General features: G+C 45.3%; 1 protein-coding gene across 3 annotated transcripts in view; it reads left to right on the top strand.

The window, feature by feature from the left end:
- Positions 1-393: 393 nt before the first annotated feature.
- The window catches only part of LOC138503097 (protein argonaute-4), a 324,615-nt gene continuing 303,515 nt past the window's right edge, over positions 394-21,493 (top strand). For 2 of the 3 annotated variants that reach the window (XM_069622601.1, XM_069622603.1), the window contains exon 1: positions 394-636. In XM_069622601.1, coding sequence (XP_069478702.1) covers positions 582-636 — 55 coding nt within the window. In that variant the 5' untranslated portion in view covers positions 394-581. The remainder of the gene's footprint in view (positions 637-21,493) is intronic. The other variant, XM_069622602.1, reaches the window with a different exon arrangement.

The following is a 21,493-nucleotide window of genomic DNA, read 5'->3' on the forward strand; positions in this document are numbered from 1 at the left end:
AGATACTTTATTCGATTGCATTTTGAGTACACGTTTGTGAGTGCTGCAATGTGTATTTGAAAGTAAAACGTATAATGGTCAACATATACCCAGTTTCTAAATGCCTCATAGCGGAGATTTTGGCAATGTTTATGGGATAATAGCCGAGACTATGAATCCCCTTTTCCCTTTAATCTAGAAACTCGTTCAATTGTGTAGAATAGTGCCCACTCTAAGATGGCGGCGGCGCTGCAAGCGCGCACACGCCTCGACGCGCGGGCGCGCGCACCTGGCGTGCACGGATCGCTGCTCACTCGGTGTCGCGCGCCCTGGTGGACTGGCTGCACGTGCCCTCCCCCCCCCCGCTACCTTGGTATCCATCTAGACCCCCCTCACATCTGCCCTGTGCCCCCCACCTCCCTCCAGCGGCCGGTGTCGGGACCCCAGCCGGCTCTCTGGAGGAGGGCGTCCTTCCGGGGCCCCATCCACGCGGTGCCCTGCAGCCCACCGCAGACCCCTCTTCTCCCTCCAGCGGCCCCCACCCCGGAGCCAATATTCCGGAGAAGAAGCGCCCCCCCGGGGAGCGGAGCGCGGCCCCCGACATGGAGGCGGGAGGAGGGCCCGGTGAGTCCCGGGGGGAAGAGGTACCGCCAGCCGGTGAGTGACCCGAGCGAGGATGGGAGATCGGGGGGGGGGGGGTATGGTAGCAAGTGAGGTGGGCACCAGGTCGGTGGAAGGGGGTACTCTGCTTTTTATCATGTAGTCCTGGGCATGCATTTGCATGAGAAGCACAGTGGGTGAGATGCCCGTGGGTTCGTTCGGAGGTAGGTTGTGCAAGGATTGGGAGCACTGGGGAGGCGGGTGGGTGGTTGTGAGGAGGCATCCTTGGGGTATGTATGCATTGGTGGAGCAGCGTCACGATGGATGGGGCTAATGGTGGCAGTATTGAAAGAGCTGCTACATAGGGTGATGCTCGAAGTAAAGTGGATTGGTGGCCAGTTGTAGAGAAGGGGTGATGGGAGGTTGGAAGTATGGTTTTCTTGAGGGAAGAGGGTCAGGTACATGCTCTTGATGGAATGACACAAAGGGTAGATATTGGATGTCTACGGTCGTGGAGTCGAGTGTTCACCAAAGCCCCAAATTCACCCTTTCTTGCTTGTTGGCTGGCATGCATTGGCACCCTTTCCTATGACCTGGTCGGATGTACCTGCCCATGCCCTTTAGTGGTATCGACCACCCCCAACCCCCCCCCCTCCCCCCAATGGTCCACTGTAAAGTTACTGGAGACATGAACCTTCTCACACCCTCCTGCTCACCCATTCAGTCGGCCTGGAAACCTGCATCGCCTCTACCTGCTTTCTGGGGTCCTCGGTGTCTCCTCAACATTATTTCCTGGGTCCTAGCATGTTCTCTACCCGTGAAACAGGCTTTCCACTCTTTGATATCATGTAAAAATGTAGTCTGCGAAAGTCGTGGTGAACATATAGCTGAAACTTAACTAACAATGTAGGACTTCTAGGGTAATTGTTGGGGTCAAGGAGTGTTTTCTGGGCAGGTTTGCCTGGTTTTGAGAGTTACTGTCAGGGTAGTTGCTGCCTGGCTTGGGATGTTGGGGTTTGGTTTGTTGGTAGAGCATGTTAAGTGTCAGGGCTAGTAGTGTAATAGTTTGGGTATATGTTAAAGGAAGGGCTAGGGAAGTTTTGGATGGCCGTTGATGGCATAGGGTAAGGGTTAGAATAAACCCAGTGGTTAGAGTTGAGTTTGTAGGTAAGGTTGGTATTGGGGCAAGGGCTGTATCATTTTGTGACAAGCTGTTGATGGGATTGGACTTGGGTTCACTTGTTAGTTTTCCATTCATTCGGTATTGAGTAACATGTAAATAAAATGATTCAGCGCACTGATGGGGTTAGTGTTCTGTAAGAGTTCAGGTTAAAAATTTGAATGAGGGCAATTTTTAGGAACTGAGTTGGGGTGATTGTGGTGTTATTAAAGGTTTGGCTAATTGTTGGAGTTGCAGCCTTGTACTTGTTGGGTTTTTGATGTGATGGTCTGAGAGAGACAAGGAGATTATGCCCAACGGGACCACCTTTTTCTTGGGTGGGACCTGGCAGCATTCTAATGGCAGAGGTGATATGCATTATTTATTTATTACGTTTTCAACGCGCCGGAACCTGCAGCCATCAGGGTGCACAAAAACACAGAGCGAAAAAAAAAATCATGGGCAAATTGCCCTAGTGATGGGGTGTAGACCGAGGATTACTCGAAACGAAAAGTTTTGATTGACTTCCTGAAAAGATTGATGTTGGTTTCTTGCCATAGGGATAGAGGTAGCATGTTCCAGATTATGGCAGAGCATACAGCCAAATATTTGCTCAAACCTTCTGTTTGAAAGTTGGGCAGTTTGCCTGCATTAGGTTAGATGATCACAATTATCTGGCAGTTTGGTAATAAGACATTAGCTTTTTCATGTAGGCGGGGGATTCTCCATGGAGGCTTTTATGCACCATAGTCGCTGCTTTATAGACCGCAAGCCAATGTAATGCCTTTCTGTGCAGTGATGTGATTTCATACTTTTTTTAATTATACGAACTGCCATCATTTTGGGTGACTTGGCGTTTCTGCAAACTCTTGTCAGCTCCAACAAGAAGAGTGTTGCAGTAATCAAACCATGACAGGATGATAGCTCACGCGATATTAGTGCTTTTTTTCAGTAATGTAGGGGCGAATATTTTTTAAGAGCCTAAGATTAGTTCTCTTTAGACTAGATTGTCATGGGCTTCTGCACTCTGGGATGAGTCGGTGTATGCAGAGGGTTTTAATTTTGCTCAGTACCGCAATGATGCAGTCATTAATCTATCTGGCCATCAATTTGCGTTTTGAACTGCAACCCCTCTATGTATAATGCCTGCTGTTTTTTGTCCATTTATAACTGGTCGCATTCTCACTGTCATGTCTCCTGTAACCCTGGAGCGATCATCTTTGAAATTGTAACTAAGTCATTTGCTTGCAACTGCGCCTGGATGCCTCTGGGCTGCATCGCGCTTTAACAATACAAAAAATAAATTGGTGGGGAAGGCCTTATAATCTGAAGTAAGTTTGGCCTTTGCTTGCGATGAGCCAAAAATTAGGAGTTCTTTTTGCACTCCATTGAGGCACATCCAGTTTTCTGACATCCAAAAAGTATGAAGTAGAGTAGCAAATTGCTGCAGTTGTATGCAGGTGAGGGTCCGTGTCCCGGGCAGGATACTGCTATGTTCCAGTAAAATGGGTTGCCATATGTACCAGAGAGTCGCATGTAGGTTTCGAATTGCAAGCCTACAGCACTAGCCCTGTGGGGAAAGATGCAGGGTAATGGTAGAAAACGGATGCTAGATTCAACCTGCAGCCAGACGCAATTTACAGGCCCATGGCACTATACCTGTGGGGTAATGATGCAAAGTAGTGGCACAATGCAGTAACTAGGTTCAAGATAAAGGCATATAGTACTATAGGATACAGCAATTCATCATCCCTTACCTGTTGCAATTGACGGGGCTCGCGGCCTGGCAGGACTGGGGAGAATGGGCAAACTTGTAATGGAGGTGCCATTTGCCTTGGCCAGCTGCCAGTGCAAGGCTGCCCAAAGGTGGATGTGTTAAAGGAGGTCTGTCGAATGGTGCATCCACCAATCATGGGCCTGCTGGGTGGGCAGAGGGTGGGCTACGGGAGGGAAGGGCTGTCTGCAACGTGGAAGCGTTTCAAATGCAGTACAAGGTGTCATACAAAGCAAAAACCCTCTCTTCCTGCTTTTCCCTTTAGCTCACTCCATTTTGCTCTTGATATTCTAAAGGCATAAAATACAAAAGCTAAAATGTGCCGCAACCCCCATGTATCCCCCTTTCCCATTATGACCAGGCGGCCCAGATTAGCAGACGAGAGCAACACTTAAAGGGATGGTGGCAGTACCTCCTGCATGAAGCTCGACCAGCCTGGCGGGCACAGAACTTGATCTTTGAAAAGAAACACTTTCTCTTTAGGGTCCAAGATTCAGCCGGCAGTGGTGAGCTGGCTAGGGCAGGGTAGGACTGATGAGTGTGAATGATTAAACCTAAAACTAATGAACAAGTCTACCTTCAATGTTATGTCTTTGGTAATTTTCTGTTTAGATTTGAAATTTGTACCAAACAGGGTGGGTAGGGTTGTGTTGGTGTCAATGTTTTCTATTCTATTGCCCTGAGCTTGCACTTTGTCACAGAATGGTGCTCGGAGTTGCCTGCCTCCGACCTTTATTTGAAATCTTCATGATACTTTTCTGTGCTGGTTACCTGGGGTTTGAGATTTGCATTTTGAATGATAGCTTTTATAGCTTTTTTCTGGAGTCAATTAACACGTTTACCCCAGCCAGGTATGGAAAGCAAAGCTGTGCACTTCCCATCTCAATTTCAACTAATTTAGAAAACGGACCAATTTCTGTCAATCTGCGTAACAGAAATAAGGCAGTCGCTTGTTAATCCCGGCTTCCTCATGATACCAGCTGTGATCCTGGAAATATGCTCTTCTCCCTTATCCTTCGTTTGTTCCTACAGATGGAAAGATTGGGGATAATTTAAACACTGGCCACCACATCAAAACCTAATCATGACAAATAGGTCTTCTCTTACGAAGACTGTTTGATATTGGCTTTAGTCCTTTATTTATTTTTTAACTGGATTGCTATTGCAGTTGTGCACATTGCTAAGCGGTGCAGTATGTCCTTTGTAAACTCAGAATCTCTTATTAAGGTCTGTCTTGGGTTGATTAAGCTATGTAACACTGCCCTCTTTGATCAAGACAATTTCTCGGAGATACGTTTGCATTGCAGGTAATTTGCATACTCGCAATGCCTTGATGTTGCTTGGAACTGAAGGTGAACGTCCAGCGATGGGATTTAGGCTATACATTTGTTGCCATTTGACAAATCTGCACTAACGTTAGCAAAAAGATTTTAGGAGGGAGAGGTCAAAAGGGGGAAAAATTAGAGGGGGTGGTGTCAACATTTTTAGATGGCTTATAACTTTGTTGCCGTTGGACAAATCTGAAAATGTTATAGGCCTAACCTTGAATATTTGTGCAAAGTCTGCATGGATTTTGTCAAGTTGGAGCTAAGTTGACATTTTTTGTACGTACATTGTTTTTAAAATTGCCTTTATTGGCTTTTTGAGTCATAACAGATAACCATATGCTTAACAATAGAAAAACAAGCAGGTTTAGACGAATTTTCTTAAATGACTCCCGCGGTCCACTCCCCCTCATACACAGATAAGCTTAAAGGACACGATGGGTCTTACAAAATGTCTAATATTGTGCGGGCAGTATTGTTCCGTATAGTCACCACGTAGGAACTCAAATTATTACACATTCCATAGAGAATTTGGGGCTATCCCCTTGAATTGCATAGGTGATCCTTTCTAGTTCCAGAGTTTGTTGTACCAGCCTCTTATGTGATGTGGGTCTTTGGATTTCCGATTCTGCGCTAGACACTTGAAGGGCCGCTAGATGGATCAGATAGAATGCTTTTGTTTTATGCTTTGGGCACAGATCAATGTCTAATTGTGCCAGGCCCATTAGGCATTCCCCTGGCTGTCCCTTACTTTGGAACCCAAAGCGGATCTCAGCTGTCACCGCTTCCCAGTAGGGTTGCAGTTGTGGGCATGTTCCCCAGATGTGTAGCCAGTTACCTTCTCATCCGCTTTCCCTCCACTAGGTGTTTGCTAAATTTGGTGTTATTTTATGTAGTCTTTCTGGGGTATAGTGCCACTGGAACATAAGTTTGACTCATTCTCTTGTAGGTATCTGGTGATGCGGGGGATATCGTTCCAAAGTTCTGACCAGTCTGCATCCGAATGTGGTTTCCCAGAGTTTTCTCCCACCTGACCGGGGGGGCGGAGAGTCAGTTTATGTTCTTGGGATCAGGTGTTTGTCCCCAGGGTTAGTGGTCAGAAATGTTTTCAAGCAGTGTGAGAGGTCTGAGTGCAGCGGCTCCGATTGCGGGCCCATCAGCCAAAGGCGAATTTGAAGGTACTGAAATCTGTGTTTATGTAGGCCTACTTCTGTTTTACATGTATTGAACAATTTTCTTTCCGCTGGAACCATGTCTGAGTTTGGTACACTGTGCCTTTTTTCTAGTGAGGGAAGTGAGGGAAGGAGCGTGCATCCATACCTGGTGAAAATTGTGGGTTGGCAAACATGGGAGTGAAGGGAGACGGGGGCGGTCGTGATCTGGTGTTTGCATACCGCTTGTTCCCACGTGTTTCAGGCTAGGTTCGTGATTTGGATCAGATGCATATTGCTTGGGCCTTGATCTGTTGCCATAGTTTGTACTCCATTCTTGGGTCCTAGGAGTGCTCTTTTCATTTGACCTCAGCTTTTGTCTGTCCCCCCCTGCCCATTTGCAAGGGGATGGAGTTTGAGAGGTGACCGTTTGTAGTCTGGCCGTGGGGGTTATTGTAGTTGGCTTGAATCATACTTCTACATTTGGGGCCAAAAACCATAGCCCTCAGGGTGTTAGAGGGAGGGCCATTAGACACGGTCGAGTGCCTTTTCTGCATCTGAGACTAATGCTGCGGGGTTTCCTTTTTTGCTACTTTCTCTTAGACGGTAGGCTCTCCTTAGTTGTCATGGGTTTGGCAGTTTTTGATGACGCCTGATTGGTCAGGGTGTATTAGTATGGGCATATGCGCCTTGAGTTGGTTAGCGAGTATTTTTGCGTAGATCTGCGCATCAGTGTTTATCAGTACTATTGGGCGGTAAGAGCTGCATTTCGAAGGGTCCTTCCCTGGTTTGGGGAAGGGGATGATCTCGGCTTCAATTGAAGCTGAGATATTGCCTGCGTTTATGCATGTGTTGAAGAATTCTGTTCATATTGTGGCTAGGGTTGACCGACATTTTTTGTAGATGGCGGTGGGGTAGCCATCTGCACCAAGTGGTTTGTGTGAGGTTTGCAATTACTTGGAGCACCTCGTGTGATATTTTGTTCAGGGGTGCGGATCTAGGAGAGCTGGGTTGTTTGTAGACGAGTTGTGCTTCCTGGTCTGGGTGATCAGATGCGTAAAGAGCTGTGTAGTATGAATGGAATAGTGACGTTATGTCTATCGGCGTTACCCATCTCCCCTTGTGGTCTTCCACCCCCAGTATTGTTTGGGCCGCTTTAGTTTGTCGTAGCTGTCGGGCGCCTTGTTTGTGTCTCTGCTTCATTTTTGCTTTTCTATATTCACGATAAAGGTCTGGGCTTGCGTCATTCACCAGCCTTCCTTTTTTTTGCACTTGGAGTGCAATAAGTTCCCCACGCAATGTTGGCATTAAATGCGTCCCATGTCATGTCTCCTAGTTCCCCCCTGGAGTTTAGATCAAAGAAGTCCTTAATTTTGTGTTCTGTCATTGCGGACCACCGGATCTGAGGGGTGCATTGAGGAAACTCAATGTCCGTAGTCTAGGAGCTTGCTTGGGAAGTGTCAGGTCTAAGGTTATTGGGCGTGATTGGCTATCGTGATGGTGGGTTTCGATATGTGATATGGTGCCTATTAACGCAGCGGCGGTCCAGATGTAATCTATTCTAGAGAATGATTTATGGACATGGGATAATGTGTAGAAGCAGTTTCCTCTTTTCAGGGTGGGCCATGCATCCCCGTGTCAGTTGCTCGATTCTCCCTTTATAAGGGCTAATGTAAGGGGGTTTGGGTATATTTTGTGGTGGAGATTGTGTCTCTACTTGCGTTCCATGCAATGTTTAAGTTTCCAATCGTAATGCTCTCCCCTCTGCTACATTGGTCCAGTTCTGTCAGGACTACTAGGAATCCATGTCCTGTGTTTGGGGCATAGATACTGGCTAGTGTGATAGTTTTTAGGCCATTGTGGATGGTTACTAATATATAGCAGCCCTCCTTGTCTGCTTTTGTGTTTAGGATCTCTACTTGGGTGCCTTCTTATTTCTAGGAGGACTCTGGCTTTTACCTTTCGCGTTTGCTTGGATTTCTTTGTTTGTGGCGGTCCTGTTGCTGAATGTGTTTCTGGTAGGGCAATTATGTCCGGTTGGTGTGTTTTGAGGGGGTGTTCCAACTTCCTCCTAGACCAGAGTGTTTAAGCCTCTGACATTAAGAGTTGAACTGAATGTATCCCTATAGTTGGGAGGCCAGCATAACTGATGGCATGTGATTGGCTAACCCATTCTGTGATTTACTGCATTTCCTATGTGTTACTGGCTTAGGTTTCTGGTATGGCTTGAAACCCCCCCACCCCACACACACACTCTACTCCCCCTCAACAAACTTAACATCACCTCTCATTTCATCCCCCAGGTGTGGCCCACCCTCATTAATGTCCCCAAGTATTCAGTCCTTTGAGGTGGGCCACTATTTGAACCTGGGGTATGTGCGGGATATCCTAAAACTCCAATTCTCTATATGAATTCCAAGTCAAGCTCTGTCTGCTTTTAGCTTGTGCTGCTTATGTATCCAAGCTCAGTGTTTTGTGTCAGCCACAATACTTTCCCTGGGGCATCCATGATTTTTCCTGGTCTGTTGAGCGATAGGGCCTTTCTTGCTTTTCTGTCTCTTCTTTCTGATAGACCATACCCATGGCCTGGGTCCGTGTGGGGGCGTGCAGTCGTGTGGAGGTCAGGCTTGATTGTGGGTCTGTCAATGCGCATAATTCGGGCCGCCTCTTTTGAAGTGACCCGATGCTGCTTGCGCTCTCACGTAAACAGGAGACAGAAAAAGGTCCACCTATAGGACATATTTTGGAATTTTAAGTGGTCATGGAATTCACGGATATCTTCTTTTTTGGATTGTTGTCTGGGAGAGATCCTGGTAGTGAGTCCGGGTCTAGGCGTTTAAAACTCTGTGGACTCTGTCGATTGGGATATCCAAGACCCCTTCTGCTTCCAGACGATCTTTGAAGATGTTTGTGATTACTGTTTTCAGGTCCGCGTCCTAGACTCTTTCCGGGAGATTCCTTATCTGGATGTTGGATCCCCGGTATTGATTTTCAGGGTATTTGCATTGTAGTTCCATGCTTGTAGCCTGTGCCAGCTGTTCAATTAGCTTTTCAGATTTTTAGTTGTCCTCGGCTAAGTCGTTTAGAGCTTTCTCATTCATCTTCCAGCAATGAGACATCGGGCTTTATTTCGAATAATGCTGACCTGAATTCTCTAGTAAACGTGTTGGACTTTGTTTGGAGGGAGGCGGCTAGTTTCTCCTGGAAGTCTAGGAAGCCTCGTTCCATGTCCTCTTTTGACGTCGCCATGTTGGGGTTCAAAGGATCAGGCGTAGTCACATGGGGGTGTTGCGTGCCTACTAGTCTGTTGTATCGCTCCGGAGCCAGCAACTTTGGATCAGGTTGGCAGCTAGGGTCTTAAGTTGCGTGAGCTTCGGCAGAGTTTTTTTTGTTCTTGGTGCCAGGCATTGGCTGTCTCCCCCAGTGGGAGAGTCTTAGCTTAATGAGACTGTGCGGTGCTAGCTTTATCTGCCGGGGGGTGGTGGTGGTGGGGGGGTTCAGTTACTGCCAGATGGGGCGCTCCACATGTCGGTGGCCTTTGTTTCTTTTTTCATGGTGCCCCTATGTTTGCAGTTGGTTGCTGCTGAGGAGCTATGCGTGGCCCTCCCGGGTAGTGTTTAATATGGGGCTGCTCTCTCTCTGGTCCCTGGTGTTGCTGTTAACCTAACCCTATATACACACGGGCAATGGCATCAGAATGCACCATAGAAGTAAAATATTGTTTATCTGGTAATTTTGGATAGTAAAATGTTAAACATGGAATAAATGGCTAACAATTCAATACTTATTACACAATTGTGATGGCAGAAACATGTATGAAGACCCACAATGCATACAAAATAGAAGCACATACAGGGAAACTACAATAAGGTAGAAAGAAACACCATCACCAGAAAATGTCAACATTAAAGTTCATCTTCGTGTATACAAATGAATTGTTTAGCTGAGACCAAACCCTAAGGAAAGTACTTTAAGAACATACGGCAAGGTTAACGTCTAGATTTATAGCACCTTTTGAATTTTCATATTCTGATTGTTGAACGAACACCTGGATTAGATATTCCATTTAAGAAAAACAAGGGTCCTTGATATGTGATGTCATCAATGACTTTTGTGATGCCATCTTTGATGTCTTGAGTGTTCGTCTTAGCAGTCTATGGTGGTGTCGGCACGAGCTATGGTTGCTTAGCTTACCATAACTGGCAAATTAACCATAACGGCTCTTTAACATTTTTTTCATTATATATATATAGTATGATTCCGTACTCTGCTGATGCAATTCATCAGTGTTACGTTAGCCTCTGCTGTCCAGATGGCAAAGTGCACCTCTGTGTGTCCTTCCAATTCAATATTTATTATTTCATCACAACAGATGGAACCCAGTGCTACAGTGTCACCTTCATCTTACACTATTGCGGATATTCGGAATAATCTCAAGTTACTTCTTTCCACCCCACCTCTTGTTGCAGGGCACAGAGGTTCCAGTGTCAATGAAAAGTTAATTACTGGCTCAACTTTTCAGTCTATAAAGAGCGAGACACTGTAGGACGAATGTCTCCTCACGAGCTAAAACAAAGTAGGTGCTGTAATTATGCTACTATGCAATCTTATGCCATCTCAGGGACTCTGCAATGGAACAAGGTTGACAATTACACACCTTCATAGACACAACATATAGGCCTGTGTAATCGATGGAACTTCGACACTGTTCTTATACCGTGCGTACCGCTCATTCATCTGATAAAAATATGCCTTTCAAATTCAAAAGACGGATGCCTATAAGTTGAGCTTTTTAAATGACCATTTATAAGTCACAGGGACCCACGCCCCCTTCCTGGATATGATCCATGGTAATTCTCATTTTAAGAAGGGGTACGGAAATGACCCTATGAATTACTGACTGATATTGACCTATAAGATATGTTAGAATGGTGTATGTTATCCCTGGAACAGCTAGTAAAACAAATGCGAATGAACTCCTTGCAGTGGTTGAAGCTTCCGGCAGGATTGTTTCAGACAACCCTTGACCTGACACCTTGATTACTCGGATGTGCTGCCAAGTTCCTGCATCTTGTCGGATTTGTTTGGGAAGTTGTTGTATTCATGTCTGGACCTGCCTATGACCATGTAATTGAGTGTACAGCCCTTTTGTAGGAATTGTGTTGGAGGCTGTGTGGACTGCAGGTGGAGATGGAATCCTTGTGAACGCTGTTATGGGTGAGCCTATGCTCTGCTGAAAGCAAGTTCCGTATTCCTGAGTATAGTGCTGTAAATTTCGAGCATTGCATAAATGTTGATTTCCTTTTAGAGAAGTTTAGGTAGGATACATGCTGTTGGTCCCATCCTGCAAGCGCAGATCTGTGCGCTTAAGTGTTATGCTGGCTCATGGTGGTATTGTTTGCATCTTGGGCAAATTCATACTTCCTAAATCTATATCACACGTCCACAACAGAACAAGTGGATGGATTAGTTTGGTCTGTTAATCCTAAACCCAGTGATCTATGCTTTCCAGTGTCTTTCGGTGTATGTACTGTATTACAAATGCACTAAGCGTGTCCCCATGTGTAGCCCCTGCTTTATTTGGGGATGAGGCAGCCTGTGTTTATCCTTTAAAATGTGATTTTTCACAGTGGAGCGGCTTATGGCAATCAGGTTATTTTTCTCTTTCCTTACCTTTTTACATTTGTACCCTTTCGTTAGTTTCTGTGCTGCATTACTCCTAGCAGGTTGTAGTGCTGTGGCACTGTCTGAGGGCTGACCCATAAATGAATTGGTGTGAATGGCTGCGATAAACCAGCTTTGGAATGTTAAGGTTCACTCTCATCTGAGGAAGGGGGTGAGGATCCTGGGTTGTCTCTGAGGGGACATCCTGCAATGCCGGGGAGATGGGGTCCATTTTTGGGACTTGTGATGTTGAAACATTCACCACACTGATCAAGGACATCAACCTTGCAGGATCCACAAGACGCACTGGACAGCTTCAGACTTCCTCAACCCCAGCAACACACTTTCGGAACCTAATGAACCCATCACTCAAAAAATAGTACCAACTGCCTTCAAATCACACATACATAAAACCACAAATAAAAAAGCAATCCCAGCACAGAAGACACACGCAACTACAGACAGATATCCAACATGCCCTCCCCAGCGAAGATCCTGGAGAACCATTTGTAAAAGATCCTACTTAAATGCATTGAAACAAAGAATACTTGACAGGTCAAAAGTCTGCTTCAGACCCATGAGAGGGACGGAACCGGCACTCCTACCGATATGGGACGACATGAAAATAAAGCAGACAGCGCCGCCCAATCAGCCTTCATACTACTGGACTTATCTGTGGCTTTTGACACAATCAGCCACACAACACTAATAAAAAGACCAAAGGAATATGGCATTCAGGAATCCACACTTAAGTGGCTTAGCTCATTCCTTTCAAACTGAACCAAAATAACCTACCTATCACTGTTCATCTCAAACACCAAAAATATCGCGGAGTTCCACATGGTTTATATTATGGGTTTATATTATGGGTGTATATTATGAACCCTGTCTCCACGCACACGCTGGGTTTATTGTGGTGGCCATGTTGGAATAGGATTGAATCTTGTAAATGTATAAGTACAGTGCTGCTACTGGAGCGGTGCTTATGAATTTGTTTAGATGTTGCATTTAACTGAGATCACAGGTTGAAGGAAGAATCCCCAAAATGGTGACTAGGTACGGGGCCGCGTTTTTAGGGGTCTGGAGAAGCATGAATAGTTAATGCTGTTGACGTAAGGAAATTGGGTGGTAGTTTTTAGGTAGACCTATTTCCCCAGGGCTTAAAATTAAGCTAGATAAAGACGCAGACTAATCTAACCTTAATCAGCAGTTTTAACAGAGTGGGGAATAATTTATCGGAGTTCAAACTTTAAGTTGCTAGCTACTAGTCCGACTTAGTTGCTCGCCACCTCAATTCTATACATGCACCGCACACCAAGTCTTACTCGCCATGAGTCAAATATCACTAGCCTTTGGCTAGTGACGAGTGGAAATTTTGCATCCTGTTGTCAGGACTACCAAAGTAATGACATTGCACTGTTCGTGGACAATACATTCTGACCTGTGGATTTATGTCTGAGTATGGCTGCTAAGAGATGTATAGCGTTTGCCAAGAATATCCTATACCCAGGGCAGCCCCGCTTTCCCCCCCCCTAGTGAAGCATAACAAATCAGATTCGAACGGAATGGTTTCTAATCTATTGGAGAGGCATGAAGTGTGAAAATCACTTGGCTGTAATTCTAGCCTATTGAAATTTCGACCTAGCTTAAATTTCCCCATAACTGCTCTTATGAATGGCTCTTGTGAGACTGGCATGGTATCAAGAGACAACACAGACAAGAGTTTAAGTTGTGAATCGCAAACTTCTTTATTTACAGTCGGGGTAGTATAAGGCCTAGCTTGCCCTAGCTCTCATTTTGGATTTCCCGTCTGTGTCGCAACCTGTTTGCTCTCACATCAAACTAAACACAGTGTGGGGATTTTCTGGCTCCTCCAAACAGTGTTCAAAAGTAAAATGCAAAAACTGAGTTCTCTGGCTCCCTTCCCAAAGTTCAAAGCATATTAGTTCACAAAGTTCAAGGTTTCTCGGTGTTCCCTTCACCACGCACAAAGCCTCCTGGTTTCACAAAGTTCAACAGGCTTCCCAGGGTTGATCTCCCCAAGCGTTAAGCACTTTGATTCACAAGATTCAACAATTGCTGTCCAGTATTCAACAAGAGTCCTGGTTCTCCTTCCCAAAGCTCCAAGTACCTTGTCACACTATTCAAGTCTCACTATACTTGATGGGAGCTTTGAATTCCGTTTCCTAAAGCTCAAAGCACCTTTGTTACAATGTTCAACAGCAGGTTTCTTTTGTCCTTAATTATTTTCATAGTTGGTTGGGCCCTCTGGTCTAGGCGCAGTTGGACTGCACGGTCCACCCATTGCAGTTCGCGCAACCATGTGCCCTTAGCTTCACAAGCTCACTTAATTGATTTTCGCTCAAGTTTCTCAGCAATTACTCAGTTCTCTGTATTTCATAAATTCCCTTCTTTGGCTCCAGTTTACATTGCATTTCCTTGTTTTGCTCACTTTATTTTGCTCCCCTTTTTCGCTGCACAATATCCTTCCCTGATACTTCGAAGGGTTTGCCCATTGTTCAGAGACTTTCAAACACGTGTCTTTCCTCATGCGCGGTCACTCTGATACAATGTTTCACACACTTGACCTCTCCTATGTTCCTTTGCAGCATTCAGTTCTTCACTTCTATGCTCTATTGTCCTCTTCTTAAGGCTTCTTTTTTGTTCTAAGACTTTCGACAATGTGCTGACTGCACATGACCATTCTGCTACTCTATCCAGTCACTTGAATTCACTCGCTCACTGTGTTTCTTAACTTGCTCACTGGTCGCTCCTTGGGTTCTTGCTGTTTCTTCGCTCACAGGTTTTTTGCCCATGGTGCACTCCTAGGTAGTTTCTCCACCCGGGGGAGGGCACACTGTGTTGCCAGTAAGGGGGCTGCCTGTTTATATGGCTTTTACTACTGATGTCGGCTTCCCGGAGACTCTACTCCCTCGCCACGCTCATGCTGATGACCTCTCTGCTTCACTGCAGCGATTTTGCTGTTCCGGTTTCTTCATATCCACAACAGCTCGGCTTAGCTTACTTTGTGCTCCCTTCCTAACGCCTCTGTTTGCGCTTGGGATTTTCTCCTTTGCTACAGCTGCCAGTCAATAGGTTGTAGCAGACTCAATTGTCGGACTTTGTCTGAACCTATTAATGGGACATGTTTGGTTTGAGTAATAGTTTTCCTCCATAGCCCACTTACTCATCTCAGTACTATACTGGTATCTCCTAAGGGAGTTTTGCATTGCTCTGAGGCTTCTTCCTCGTTCCAGTACTTGGTGTTTTTTCAGTGAGTAGGATAGGAATGACAATATCCTATAAAAGCTGTGGGAGAGTAGGATAAATCAGTGTGGGGATGGGTGGGAATGCCGAGTCCCGCCTCAGGTAACCTCTCTAATCCCCAAGGACCCCCCACCTAGGTGATCCTCCCTCACTTGTCCACCACCAGGGTTGGGATATAAAAGCGATGGCCCTTCCCTGGCCACCTGAATAAAAGATCCCTGGGGAGTAGGTAGGAGAGTGCCTGTAGATTTCACACACACCCCTCAACATGGTTGATGGCTCTCACGGGTGAGCTGTGGGGCTTGGCTGCAAGTCTTGTGTGCTGTCTTCAGGTTAGTCTTACTAATATTGTTGGACGACTGCCTCTCCAACACTGATTTGTCTCTTCCAGTGATCGTGGGCAACAAAAATCTTAGCATGTAGATGAATTTTTGCATTAAGCCGCTGTATAGGCCACCAGGAAGAACAGCTAGCCTTAGTGTCCCATTTGGAGGGAACAGGACGATAGTTTAGTTTTAGTGTGCCTGCTTAGTTCCTTTTGCCATCTAAAATTTAGACAATACTTATAAATGACCATAGATTGTGTTCAGTTTCTTGCAGACTTGTGATTTCCCCTTATCGTGCCATCTAGCCGCCTTCTGATCCGTTCAGTAAGGGGCCATGTTCCTTAGAGTACAGCAGTACTGTTGCTCCCTTTCATATTGCATGCAAAGTCTGAATTAAAAAAATAAAAGTAAAGTGACTTCAGATTGGTAAATCAGTTATTTGTGCACACAGCCTTTTATTCTGCAGTAGCCTTCCTCTATAGTTTAGTTCAAGGGGTTAAACCTCAATGGAAGGATTTTCGGATTTGGGTGCTTGCAGCTTTTCCACCCTGAAGAGCTTCTCAGTCGAGACTCCTCTAATGGCTGCTTTAAAAGCACCCCTTTAAGCATTCTTTTCTCGTGCTCTGTATTTTTCACTAACGCAACAAGGTCCAATATTGTGCCCATTTTCTCATAAAATATCACACTGTCACGGGGACCCTGGCATGGTTGGTTACGGTGAAGGTCTAATGTCAGTGAGTGATAACATTGGTGTCTTTACTCAGAATCCCTTTCTCCTGGATGTAGATGGTGCCCCTCAATGCTCTCTACGGTAGCGCGCTTAGTTGCTTGTCCAGTCTGGCTTCCACACTAGGCATGTGACACTGCCATGCAAGGATCTTGGTCGGACTCTTTGGCGATGTTGGTGGCTGCAGGGAAGATGCCTGCTGGTCATTTTAGACCATTCGACTGCGTTTGATTACTCAAGTGTTATTAGTAGCTCACATTTCCAACATCACTGTTTTGTTTTACCTGTTCAGGGATCCGATCCCAGAGATTTCAATAAGGCTTAACTTGTGTGCAGGGTTTCTGGTAGTTCTTCGCTGATTACCATTTGGCTCCCCGTTTCCATATTTTTAAGGCTGTCAAGTCGTTTTACAATCTTATGTTGATGGCCGTTATATGGTAAGGAACTGAGGAAGAACTGTTTATGCTTTGCCATTTTGTCTATTGTGGACTGGATGTATGAACATAATCTTCAGTCTAATGACTAAAAAACAGAGCTTGTCCTGTTAGGTGCAAAATAAATGGAAAACTGAACTAACTATTTTGATGCTACTTGCTAGGGAGCGCGTTTACCTGGAGCCTTAAGATATATATTTTTGCATTTATAGCACTGCACTAAACCTCTGGTATCTGGGCACTAGCTACAGTAAGTACGAGATGACCCAAGTGTGAACAATGCAAACATTGCATGTTCTTTAGCGTATAGTCTAGTAGAGCCACGCCTAATGCTAATGGTACCGCGGGCGGGGGCTACATTAGGCCTACAGATACATGAATGTCAAAGGGCATATACATAGTCTAGAAAAGCTGCACCCCATGGTACGGGGGAGCGGGGCTACATTGGGCATAAAGATGCATTCTTCTTGATGGAGTGAGGGCAGGTGCTGCCGAGAACGTCGTGTGGTCTTTGGGGACCCAGTTTGGGTGGTAGTCATCCAGATGTGGTGTTTGACGTGCCCAAGTGGCATGTGAAGTACAGGAGAGGTGCAGTGCCACTGTTTCCCCATGTGACTGACTGTGTAGTGTGGGAAAGTCTCTTAGCCTGACCAGCTTTTCACCTCTGCAGTAGGCTCCCAAATGAAGACCTCTGTAGGGTCGGTGAACTTCCTTGCGTCCTATTTGACGTACCATTTCTGCATGGTCAAATGTTTGTGGGATACCATTGTATGTCTTTTTGGCTCTGGTGCTCTTATACAATCTATATAGCACAATGTTTAAGGGATATAACACTTTTATTGCTTAAATACTTTTAGGATTTAGTTGTGCTTCATTTTTGTACAATTCTTATTTGTCATACCTATTAATGCTTTTGCACTTCATACTTTTTAATGTGATTGGTTTCACGATCATATGTACAGTAGAAACATATTGTTAAAATGTAATTATTTTAATATGTCCATGTTTTTTCTGTATTCTATGTCCACTGCTTACTTTCACTTTTATGGCGTTCAGTCGGCTCTGGGAGTCTGCATGTGGTGGTATGGTCAGTGGTCACCACTTACACGAAGCCCTACAGATAAGGGGTGTATCAGCCATTTTTACTCCCTAAAAATAGGCAGTAAAAGTACTTGCAACAAAAAATAGGAAACTGATAGGACCTTGTGCTTCTTCTTTAACCCACACAGCTCTTTGGATGTGTTAGGAGACCCGTAGTGCACGTTGTACTTCAGGAAGTAACTACTATTGTTATGACCTGATTAAAAGATACAGGTTTACTTCTTCCAATGTGTATGAATAATTATTACAAACACATTTGTTTTATAGTTAACATATTTTTACTGGCTCATTAAATACTCCTTTTGGGAATTGGACTTATATTTTTACTCCCTAAAAATGTATTTTACTACGAACTTTGAAAATTAGGAAGCAAATTTCTACCACTTCAAAATCTTACCTGGGGCACTATTAGCCCAGATGCTGATCAATGGCTGTGTTATGCATTGCGGGCAAGTGAGCGAAGCACACTCCAGTCCACTCGAGAGCATGGTGAGCTTGGTTCTTGTCTGCCCCGTGGGGATGTCTCTAATGGCAGAGGCTGCATTGATTTACAGAGCACCCATTACGGTGGCCCTATTACTCGCAGGAGTCGCATTTGCATCAGGGCAGTGGCCATTATGGGTCGGCCTGAACTGCTCACTTTCCAGGACCTGAAGTTGAACAGGCTATGTTATGGAGGTGTCGTTTTTGGGTTACGTTGCAGAGTGCACATTTTATGTTGATGCTGGCTGTTGGCAGAGGTGGCCTTATGTGCTAGGGGAATGTTTTGGATCTAAAAGTTAATTCCGCGGCAGATTTGACCACCGCAGAAAAATGCGAGGCTGAAATTTTTCTTAATGACATTTTTCGAATGCCATTAACCCCGCTTCCCACACACCCCTTAAAATGATACCCAAATACCCGCATTTATCTACTTTCGACGTCTGTTCCATCTCCCAATTATGGCTGGGGATTGAAGCGCAGGGTCCCTTCATTTTTCTTTCTTGTCCCCCATGTTCCATGTAATGGAAGTGGGAGGGACACCCCCGCAAACCCTACTTTACTTGTTTGTCATTTTGGTAATTCACAATTTTTTATCAAGCTGAATGCGCATAAAAAGCACGTTCAGCTTATTTTCTCAACATTTTCGGCAGATAATGCATTTTTTCATATATGGATATCTTTGTAATTTAGTGTATGTATGGGGGTGGGAATGAATCCCCATTTGTTCCTTGGGTTTGGTCATCCCCAGTTATAGTATTCAGAGGTTTGTCTCTGAAATTGAATTATCGGGTGGTCCTTTTGAGTCCTATTATTTCTTGGACTTTCTGTTAATGTAGACTTTGGGCTATTGGGCAGACAATGGGTGCATTTATTGACAATGTGTGTTTGGTTTATTATATCTTTAGGAGTGCCCTGGTAGGTTTGTGGGAGTATATTATTGAGCTGTGTTTTGGGGAGCATGAAGGGTGGTGCAGAAGTTGGATTGATCATGCCAACAGGCTGTCTGATCAGCTGGAAATGTTCTAGAAAGTTAGGTTCAGCTTTGAATTGGAGCGCCCATACCTGGGCAGGGCAACAGACCACAGGTTGTAAGTCTCAAAGCTTGCCAAGATGGTGACTGTGCCCTCAAGCTGTTGGTGCCAACAGATAAAGATGCTGTCATCCAATCGATGGATGTGATGGACCTTTAGCAAGGCTTTGGTTACCTACACTTTCTTTATATAGTGCCACTTCTGTCCTTTATCTGGATGAGCTCTCCTGCGAGTCTAAGCTTCTATTGATCACAGTTCCTTCATTGCAGTGGGGGTCCAGTCTCCCTACAGAAGTTTAGTAGGCTTACTGTAGGATGTGGGGGAGATGCATGTAGGAAAGCTGGCCCTCCAAATGCGGCTGCTTATGTATAGGCTTGTAAGTTGGTTGAAAGTGGCGCACTAAGAATTGTTGTCTTAACATTTGCCAGCAAAGCAATATGTCCCCCTGGCTGCGACAGGTCCCTGTTTAGCATTGCTTAACAGCTGCCCGTGTTGATTGTCATCACTAAATATACAGTGCCACTTATATGCTCTTGGGTGCTCACAAGACCTGTCTGGGGTTTTGTCAGCTAGGCCTGCCCTTAGTAGCACACTGTTGCTTCACCAGTCACTTGAGCAGGGAGCACCAGAAGCTCTGTGCATTTTATGCATGACCCAACACCTGTACACTTGTTTCAGCAGCGGGGAGAAAAAATACGGACCCTGCACTCAAGTTTGATTTTCATCCAGTCTCCTTTGGGTGTGGTTGTTCACTATTTGTGTGCTCTGGAAATGCATTCTGTGGTGAAGTTGGTGCAAGCCTGGAGTCATATGCCAGACTACTTCATCAACTCAGTATCCAGTCTGGAGTGGTGGCAGAATATTACACTGGGGCAGCCAGAGACCTGAAGCTGGGCCACCATTACTGTTGGATTGGCCTTGCCCATGCCCCCCATGGCCTGCATCTTTAGTGACAATTGTGGCGTTGTGCACACTTATGTCTGTGGCAGCACATCTATGTACAATATTCTTTGCCGTTGTTCCACATTCAATTGTTGTAGCAACTATTTTTAGGATTGATGGCTCCTCTCTCCCGCCCCCTTCTGCAAGCGTCCCAGTAGTTATCCTGTTGGGACCAAAGAGGTACTGCCCTCTGTTACAAATGCTGGATCAGTCCATCTTTGCCTTTTTATTTGTGCAACCCCTCATCTGGCTTCATGGGGCGCTCCTCCCCCTCACTGGAGCACAACCCCCTTGAGGGGTTTTAGTTGCTCTCCTCTCTCTCACTGCAGCACACTGGGCTTTGGGGACTTGCCACCCTGCCCCCCTTTACTCACTGGATAACTTCTTATGAGCCTCGAATGGCTTGCATATTCCCGACTGGAGCACACGCTGCTTGGGTGATCGAAAGGGCTCTTCTCCCCTTTACTGGAACACTGGCCCAGTTTCACTTAAAGGGGCTCCCCTTCCAAATTTCTCAGCAACCTCCTCTCCTCTGCACCCAGCCCAGAGACAGTATGCAATATTTACCCTCTGTTTCGAAAAGGCCTCAGACAGTCTGGATACAAGGTTGACTAACTTTATCACACCCAATAAATTATGGGGGCATACTCATTGGAGTGGCTTGTTCTGCCTGAGACAGTTTGGCGGGACCCTGCCACGCACCCCAACTCAACCAGTTAAGCATAACTTTACAAAGGTATAACCGATATCTCCAATGCAGCACTCTGCTCTCTGTAATGGGGGAGCTTTGGTTTGGGGCAAGCAAATGTTTGCATCAACCTGTCCAAAACGTGGTGGGTTGTGAGGTTCTGGATTCAGTAACTGTTCGGTAACAAGCTCTGAAAGGCATTTGGTAATGTTTAGAGGAGTCTTGAGGCAGGCTTGCAGGAGAATTCTGTGGTGGAAATGCCACCATCCGCTTTGTTGCCTGGCACAGTTCAATCAAAAGCACTTGTATAAAACAAGGACACAAGGCAAGGGCACAGTGCTCCCATTGACACATTGGCCTTTATTGACCTCTAAGATAAAATGATCTTCCCTGCACACCCTTTTGTTCATAAATGTTTCTTTGTGATTTAGTAATTGTTGGGTAAAATGCTCATCTTCCTGTTTTACCTTGTTAATCTTACATTCAACAAAAGATTACACATCTGAATGTTAGTATTTTTTGTCTTGGGGTTCGGTGTTGTAATTGTGTGCCTGTACTGAAAACCTATGCTCAGCCTCACTGGTTGTGTACCATACATTTCAGAAGCTTTTGTTTTACTTCCTATTTTTATCATTACTTGATATGAGGTTAAAGTTACATCAGGGTTCCTTTGGCATTGCTGCCCAATACTGGTAAGGAGTACTCTCCGGTTTGCATGGAGATTGTGCCCTAGCGCCTTGAAGCATCTCATGTGCTAGATGGAATTACCAATAATGATCTCAGACTCAAAAAATATGGCAAAGCACTACTTTATTATCTGTATAAAATAAAGTAGGGCAATC

The sequence above is a fragment of the Ambystoma mexicanum genome, chromosome 11, assembly GCF_040938575.1.
Source record: "Ambystoma mexicanum isolate Mex_15411 chromosome 11, UKY_AmexF1_1, whole genome shotgun sequence".
Taxonomy (NCBI): domain Eukaryota; kingdom Metazoa; phylum Chordata; class Amphibia; order Caudata; family Ambystomatidae; genus Ambystoma; species Ambystoma mexicanum.